This window comes from Coturnix japonica, chromosome 1 (genome assembly GCF_054131305.1).
Source record: "Coturnix japonica strain WE chromosome 1, WE-NBRP24, whole genome shotgun sequence".
Classification (NCBI taxonomy): Eukaryota; Metazoa; Chordata; class Aves; order Galliformes; family Phasianidae; genus Coturnix; species Coturnix japonica.
In genome coordinates, this window is record NC_140663.1 from 67,186,289 (window position 1) to 67,195,103 (window position 8,815).

Consider the following 8,815-nt stretch of genomic DNA (forward strand, 5'->3'; position numbering starts at 1 on the left):
CATGTTCTTATAATCACAGAGTAAGGCAGATTATCTCCTTGTTCATTCATCTGCGCTATTAAAGTAAATAAATAAAAAATAGTGGAGGCCACAAATGTCTGATGAACACCTTCTTTCTTCCTGGCCCTGGTTGGCTCTTTCCAAAAGGCCAATTTGTAATGCAATTTCTTGTGCAGGCTTCCTTCAGAGCGCTGCCTGTGCCTTCCTGAGACTGATAGATTGCCTTTCAATGAGCTTAGTTTAGGCTGCTGGGGTCTTGGCACCAGATGAAAAAGCCGCACAGCAGCAGTGTGATTGTTGTTAGCTGTAGTGACAGCCAGCACCAACGAGCATCCCCATGGCTGAGGGCAAGTTTGCACACAACTCAGGGAAAAGTTTATGCTAAGTTTTGGGCTTCTGGATGCCTCCTAAAGGATTATTCTTGTTGGCATGCTCTCAGATGCTTCTTGAGAAAGTGCTTTTACATAGCCCATGTGCCTCACCGAAGCCCTGCTGCTCTGCATTATCACCTGCAGAACTGATGCTTGGGTTCCGCCTGAAATGAGGTACCTGCATCCCTTGTCTGCCCGAGCTTTTTGCTGCAGTTGGTGTGCAAAAGCATCTCCACCAACAGCAGCCCGCTGCTTACAAGCTCTTGCTACTAGAGCCACAGAGTGACAGTCAGGAACTGGGGCATGAGTGCAATAGGATGCTCAGAGTTTGCTTAGATTAGATACAGACCTGCAGAAATATCAGGGAAGGCTGGTTACACAAATTGCATCTGGGTTTGTTTCAGCTGTGCCAGAAGCAACTTTTGGGATTCAGGAGACCAAGTCTAAACGTGTGGCTCTGCAAAAGCTATGCTGCTCCATTTTTAACTATCTGCATGGTCTGCAGATAGTTGGTGGTTAAACTCTCTTAGCTCAATCCCCAAATTCTTCATACCCTTCAGAATTCAGTAGTGCCACAGATCCAAACCATGGCTAACGTTTCTCTGAAGCTTATTCTTAGCCTGTCTTCTGAAATGCACCTGCAGCTTTGGAGGAAGGACTGAGTTTTGGGATGCAGAGAGAAAAAGAATTGAATGACTCTGAAAATCTGTTTTCAAGCTCTTCCAGAAGTTGAAGACTTGAGCAGAAATTAGTAGGTGAATATACTTGGTAAATGTATGTACCAGCCCTTGCTGGTCTGTGAAAAAAGCAAAATGCTCAATTCCTTTCCTCATCATTGCCATCTCTCCACCTTACCTGCTAGGAGAAGATGCAAGCCTTTCTTGCCCACATGCTGGCCTGCCCAGTGCTTGAATGAGACTTGCTGATACTAGAAATGAGATCCCGTTGTCTGGGTCTGGGACAATTCTCAAGCACTTGCTTCAGGAAATAGGACTAAAAGTATCAGGCAACAACCAAGTGATGTCTGTGGTCATCTTTGTCCTCTGACTGATGCTGTAAAATAAATGGTTAGAGTAGTTGGGAAAGTACTGTTACCTCCACTGTAAAACTAAGCTAGTTTGTATATTTTCCTGTTTGCCATCTCCTTTATTTGTTCTAGAAGTCCTCCTTTTCAGCAGATTTCCCTTGTTTAAGAAGATGCTCTTGGCAGTTTTCTCAGCTCCCAGCTCTATGATCTCTCTTTTGCCACCATTCATAGTACAGCAGCTCATAGGAGTCTGAGTCCCATAAACAAGACTGCTCACTGCTAGACAGTGTAAATAAAGCACAACAAAGGAAAATAACAAGGAGTGTTCTCCACTTCCTTGTACAGCCCTGTCCCCATACGGCAAACATTTGCTTGGGATACACTGGAATATGGATGCACAGAAGAGGTGAAGGCATTTCACCTTTATCTGTTCTCTGTCAAAGCTGCTGTCAATGATAAATCCTATAGAAGTCAATGGGAATTTTCCCTCTAGTCTAGAGACTGGGATAAATTTCATGTAAAATAAGCCAGGATTCTCCATGGCAGAATCAAAGGGATTTGGGTTTACTGCCACACACAGATGATGATCTTTCTGTCCTTGGCAGGGAATTGCTGCTGGATATACTCACCAGAGAGCGGCGCCAGGGAGAAAAGATGGTGCACACCCGGCGGAATCTCTTTGGCCCGGTAGACCAAGAGCAGCTGCACTGGGACTTTCAGCAAATGCTGCACAGCAGCATGGAGGCGGCCCAGCGGAAGTGGAACTTCAATTTCCTTCTGGATGTGCCACTGGAAGGATTCGTGCAATGGGAAGAGCTGGAGGGCCATGAGGTGCCAGCCTTCTATCGCAGCTGTGTGGTGAGAGAGCCGGAGGCCACTGCGGCACTTGAGCCAGCTCCTTTGCAAGAAGGAAAAAGCTCACCAATTGACCCTGGCGGCACCGGTGGAGAAACCAAAGACTTCCAATCAAACAGGAACTGGGAAGTTCCAGAAGGGAAGAAAGGAAGACGGATGTCTTTAACAGGTATGAAAGGCCTTGATATTGTTCTGATGATAAACCTGACTCCAAACAGGAAATTCTGTGGCAGGCATGTGCACTGGTCTTGCTTTAAAATAGAGCAGCCCTTTAAAGCACCATCTGAAGGAAAATTAAATATAAATAAATGGGCATGTGATGTGTTTTTCAGAGGTACTGGTCCACAGCTGCCCTCCTGCCCCTCAAGGTATCTTAAGGTCCTACCAGAGTCAAAGCAGTAAGTCAGTGACCACTCGATTGGCATGGTTAGGAGGGTTAGACAAGCAGTGTGAGAAAAGCAGTGGAGTTATTTCTCAAGCAGAAATCAGTTCACCTTCTGACTTCAGCTTGGATATTATTTTCAGTGAAGGCATCTGAGAAATGTAAGGGCAGATCAATCTTAAACTTGGCCAGGTGGCAGAAGAGGCTAGGTCTTCAAATGCATCTCAGCAGAACTTAGTGCCAGATGTAAAAAACAAAGGAGTTTCAGGACCCGTAAAAGAGCTCTTAGTTCTTTAAAGTCCTTAGCATATCCAGCATACCAAGATCTTCTGGAAATTTGCCCCCCCCCCCCCCACCATTCTCAACAGGAATTTGAAGTTGTTTGAAAAAATCTAATCCCATAGGTTAGATTTTCCATGTCTTTTTGAGGATTTTGTTAATGCAAGTTTGAGGTTTTCAAGACCTAGACCAAAGATTTCCTTCTGGGACTTTGATGTGAGACGCCAGCTTGGAATTGCCTTGGAGATAATTGAAGCTAAGGTTCAGGAAACACTTTCTGAACAGCAGTGTTGATCACAGTAAATCAGAGAATAGAATAATTTGCTATTTGAGGGTATGAAACTTAATTGGTAGAGAGAGATCCGGGGAGAGATTGGAGATTAATGAAGAGTGAACATGGTACACTAGTGTACAGAACAGTGATATTTAATGAGTGCTCTTTTCTTCTCCAGAGCACTTTACAGCCATTAACTAATTAACAGTGTAATTTACAGGTAGGAGTACAGAAGAATAATTCAGAGTACAATGTTGTGATGGTTTGAGGGAACTGCTATTCAATTGTAAATCTTTCACTGGGTGTGTGGGAGTAAATTATGCAGATATTTCCAGGGGATATTTTTCTTCCGTTTTGTTTTCCCCAGGCAAGAAACATTTCAACAGGGGATACAGAAACCAAAATACCACACTACACAGTTTAACACTTTCCCACATATATTTTCATAAGAGAAAACACTTTAGTCAAACATCAGTACCCTTCTCCCCAAGGAATCTGGGCCTATGAAGTGGGCCAGGAAAATAGTTTGCAGTTGTCTTTTTTGGTGAGACTTGGAGATCAATTCCCCTCTCATTCCTGCACACGGTGACAGATAGTCAGATCAACACACAAACTTACAGCTTTCATATTGCCACCTGAACTACACTTTAGAAGTTTCCCTCCAGCATCAGAAAATTTCTGGGTACAAACTAAAGTAATTCAGGCAAAACTCAGACAATTTAATGGAAAAGTAATACTTACTGATACATTCTGACCCATTGCTTCTGCCCATCCACTCACTTTCTAAAATCCTCAAAGTTTGTTTAGCATTGATATCTGAGATTGGACCTGAGCACAGCTATCTGCATAGCTGCATTCTCCTTCAGTCAACAAGAACACTACAATGCTTTACATTAAGATCCAACAATGTGTGTTTAATTTAGATTTTAAAAGACAGCTGTGGGCCATTAAATAAAATATCAGCATATTAAAACTCAGCTGTGGGATTTTGTGGATGTTGGTGCCTTCAGAGTGGAAGCAGTAGAGGTTTTTCTGCTCCGTTTGACTCCTTAGACATGCAGAGAGCTAACCAACACAAAAGTAGGTTTTCCCTTCTATCTCCCACCTCTTTTATGTACACTGCTCTATTCTCATTCTCTTTTTTTTTCACTGTGGTCTCAGTGTGGTTCTGCTGTTTTCTGGGAGAGCCTCAAGTTCCAAAACCAGACCAGCTGCAGGCTCTAAGTTTTGTTCATATTTTCCCTTTCTTTTTATTATTCAGTAACCAAGGTTGGTGAACCACGCCACCTCTACTTTTCCAAACTTGTTGGCTTCACTCAGTCTGGTTTAAACCTAGGCTGTTTTGGGAAAGCTTTCTATGTCTCCTTTGCTTAAAGGTAAAGGTTGAGAAAACTTGTAGCCATCTGGCGTTTTCACTAGCTGGTATTGCTTCAGAAACAGTTCTAAAGCCCCATTTTCTGCAAGGTGGATAGGACAAAATGGGGATGAAAGGAAATCCAGTATTTAGGTAAGTACATTAAAACAACAGAAATTATTCCCTCCCAGGTCTCTGAGCTCAGGTTTTCCTACTGATGAGCTACAGGCAAGATATTCCTACTCAGTATGTTGCTTATGCCAATGGAAGTGCTCTTCAGAGCCCCCTCAGGGAAGGCAGCCAACTTCCATGGACTCTGTTTAGTGTCTTAGAAGAAGGCTGGACCTTCTAAATATGGCTCTGGGGAATCCGGATTCCCCTGCCTATTACACGCTTCCATCAGTTCTGAAACTGGTCTCAGCTATGAGGCATGTGAGCACACAGCAGCTGGCCTCTAGCTGAATTCTTCATAGGCAGAAATGGGAATAATGACTGCCTAAGTCTTTTCTGACTTTCACCTGCTAAGCATGTCCTTCATGCATTTATTTTCCCCAAATGAAAGGAAAGGTAGCTACATAGAAGTCTTATAAATGGGCGAAAAAAGGATTACATTTTGTAGTGTAAGCTTTATTTTCTTTCTGCTGTTCTTTTTCTGTGCTGAGAGAGTGCAGTGGATTATTGCTCTTCTTCAGTGTTGCTCTGCATGCTCCTGCCTGGGAGGATATACTTCCACTCATCCTACCAATAATACTTGGTATTATGTTTATGCTGCTGTTTTGACTCTACATAAAGCTCAGGTTTAAACATTGTGAAGCCCATATCCTCAGTTAGAGTAGAAGTTTTGTTAACGTGAATGCAGCTAAATGACACCAGGTAGACCCCATTGATTCTAAACATAAATAAGCATCTACTATTTCAGCTAATTAAGCCCTACCTACCCGAAAAGAGTATTTTTCAGTGTGAGGGGGGAAGGCAGGGGGATAATTCTTATATAAACCCTTTGTTGTATTTGCAGTTCTGTAGTTAGTATTGACTTATATTTGCACCTGAAAACAGAAATTCAATCACATGACCGTATGAAACAGGAGTGTTCTCTTGAGTTACATGCTATCTGAGTGAAGGAGGAGTTATAATTCAGTAGCAGTGCAAGGTTTTATGCAGTCCTCCCTGAATCCACATTTGATCTAATCAGCAGAAATAAAGCGGCCCATAAAGATGTTTCTTCCTGGTGATTGTTATGTATAAGGAGGAAAAATTAACCGTTTCTGGTTGGAAGGTGTTGCAGCAGTAGATCTAAAAATTGGAGTGAAACATCATGTTGTTCATCTTGTGTAATAGAGCCAAGAGTATTTTGATGAAAACTGGATAAAAGCCAGCACATTTCCTTTGTTTTGCTTGGTATTACACAGATTTATATGGAACATACTAGAAGTATTAGTTTTATCCATTCACTAGCCTTAGAGGAGTCTAAATGACAAAAACAAGATTTGAGAGATTTCTTTGAAGCAGCCCTTATGAGCATTGCAGTTGTAATTCTGTCTGTTTGCATGTTATTTTCTAGATTACTACTCAGGAAAGAAGCAAGTCAGGACAAATACTCAAGCTGCTGCAAAGAAGCCAACTGCCTGAAAGCAAGTACTGGTGTGTCCTGCACCAGAGAGGCAACAAGCATTTACTGGGTTTCCTCAGCATTGAAAAACGCTGTGTGCAGAATTGGACCCTTAAGGACATGACACTAAGATGTATATTCATGACAGTGGTCTCACAAACACAAAAAACTTTTGTTGGAATATGTTCAGACCAAATCAACTGGAAACACTTCAGTTAGAAATCACTATTGTTAAAAACACTCTAGTTAGCACATGTGGGCACTGCAGGATTTGGTGAAGGCTAGCAGTTTAACGTGCACTAAAAATCACTGGAAATGAGAAAATGATGAACACTTAAAAAACTTCTATGCGTGTAATGCTGTTTGTGGGCATGTTAGTTTACAGTTGGGATTTTTTGTACTGTTATGTCTTTGCATATCCTCTTTTTCTCCTTTAAGCAGGGTGATTAAAGACTTATTAAATATCATCATCTCATTTTTACAGGTCTGACAACTAAAAATAATTCCCAGACACATCCGTGGTTTTTATCAGGTACAAAATGTTTTTCTTACAGCTATTCAGAATATAAGTAACGACACTTGGGTGCTAAGTGTTACTGGATTGTGAATGGAGAGAAGACTGAAATTATTTGGGAAAGTTTCCATTTCTATCCAGCAGCCACATTAACCCTGTATGTCAGCCCACCATGGAAGATTTGGGTAGTTCACCTTGTTTTGAGTTCGTGTTTCCAGATACACTCCTGCATCTTTCAAGTCATTCCTGTTATCAGCTGTGTAAAAATTCAGCTGTTATTTTCAGCTGTGCTATTCCTTCTAGAACTCTGAATTTGCACAGTGGAAATTAGGATAAAATGTGCTGTATGTTCATCCACAGTTGTTAAAAATGCCTGCTGCTTGTAAGAACGTGCTAAAAAAGAGTTAAACTGTTTGGTTGCTGTTTAGAGCTATTTTGATATTGTTTTTCTAAGAAGAGAAAGGGCATTAATGACACCTCGTGACATTGTATGGACTGCTTTTTCTATGGCATTTATTAACAGACTTTTCCATCACCTACTTCTTATTTCCCTTTTTCATTCCCCTGACTAGTTTGGATAACTGAGGTTTTACAGCATGTAATAATCAGTGGGTAATACAGAAAAAGAAACCTCTAAAATATACACTCTAAATTATACTGGTGCATATGGCCATAAGATGCACGTGATGTTTAATGAACACATTTGGAAAGAGCTTTGTAAATGTCAGCTTTTTTAGAACATCGCACAATGGTGGAATACTACTTTTTATCTTGAATCTAAACAAAACAGGGTTTATCTTGGGCAGGAGAAACCAACACGTGCATGCACGTGCATGTCAGTTGTGCACATAACAACTGAAGCAAGGAAGTAATACATCCTGCCCTGCATGCGGTGTCAGGATGGTTTAGTGCATTTCTTTTTTTCCCCATTAAGAACTGCAGTGATCAGATGTAAATAATTCTTGGTTTGCCCCCAAATGGCAGAAAACATTGTTGATTTGTTTCTATGTGCTGAGACAAATATGCTTCAGTTTGCAAATTGCTCTTGGAACCTGTTTCCAGATGCATGCAAGAGAGTCACAAGAAGGAATTTTCTCTCTTGGGTTTGTGATGTAATGAGGAACAAGGCTTACTTCAGTTGACGTCAAAGGCATTTTTATCCCAATGAAGCAGGATAAGAGTCAACCTTGGCAAACGCTTCTAGTCATCCATTTGGTGCATTTTTATTGCTGGGCCGTTCTGTAACAAGCTTCTCACCACGTTGAGATAGAGGTGAGAAACTGGACCTTCTATGTGTTTATTTTTAAGCTTGACTTCTGATTAGAGCAGGCTAATCTACATTTTTTTAAGTGTAGTGTTTTTCTTTAATCAGAAGAATTGCCCAGCAGTTTCTCCATGTGTTTGTGATGTTTGTATCAGACCAATGACACTGAGCTACAACTTTCTGTTTTATTGCAAGGTTACTTGCAGAATTACTTTCTGACCAGAATGGCATGAGCTGTGCATTAAAGGCTGTCATGGATGTGCGAAGAAGTGTGGTGTCTTTCTTTCAAGAGGAGAAGGGGCATTTCTCTTTACTAGGGGTGATGATGACTTTTGATGCACTGCTGTCCCAGAGAAACAAGGAAGGATCTCTGCATTTTCACATCAGTTCCGTAACAGCCCACTGCTTAAATGTACATTTAAAGTGAAATACCTACTTTAAATGCTTTGTCATCAGAACCCATAATGTCCTATGAACTTTGTTGAAGGGTAATTTAAATTACTAACAACAGGGTTTTTTGGATAATAGGGCAGATACTGGTCTTAGAGTTTGTACAGTTGACAGGTAAACAGAGGTTAAACCAGGTGTTTCATACAAAAGATCATCATGATAGAAGAATAAATGGAAAGCACTCATCAATGTTGAAGGTTTGCAGTAAACTCCACGCAGAACCAATCTTCAGAGAAAGAGAGCCTGCCTTAGTGGCAGTCAGCCCTTAAATGAGATCTGGGAGAAGTGGAGCCAAGCTCCACCCCTTCTGGTAGCACAGCTGAATTACCTTCACCTGTGCTCCTGCAGCTGACTCCTCGCTTGCCTCAGGTGGTTCAGGCTGTGATCAACAGTTACCCATACAAAGTTGAATGTCAGTATATTCAGACTGAAAGGT

At 41.4% G+C, this 8,815-nt stretch overlaps 1 protein-coding gene across 1 annotated transcript; it reads left to right on the forward strand.

Annotated features, from left to right (window-relative positions):
• Positions 1-1,914: 1,914 nt before the first annotated feature.
• On the forward strand, positions 1,915-7,035 carry LOC107317860 (cyclin-dependent kinase inhibitor 1-like; the record flags this gene model as incomplete). Its single annotated transcript, XM_085543590.1, is given in 4 exon segments — positions 1,915-2,264; positions 2,266-2,381; positions 2,384-2,422; positions 6,104-7,035. Coding segments are annotated over 4 exon segments (573 nt in total), but the record flags the coding sequence as incomplete, so codon positions are not given.
• Positions 7,036-8,815: the final 1,780 nt, after the last annotated feature.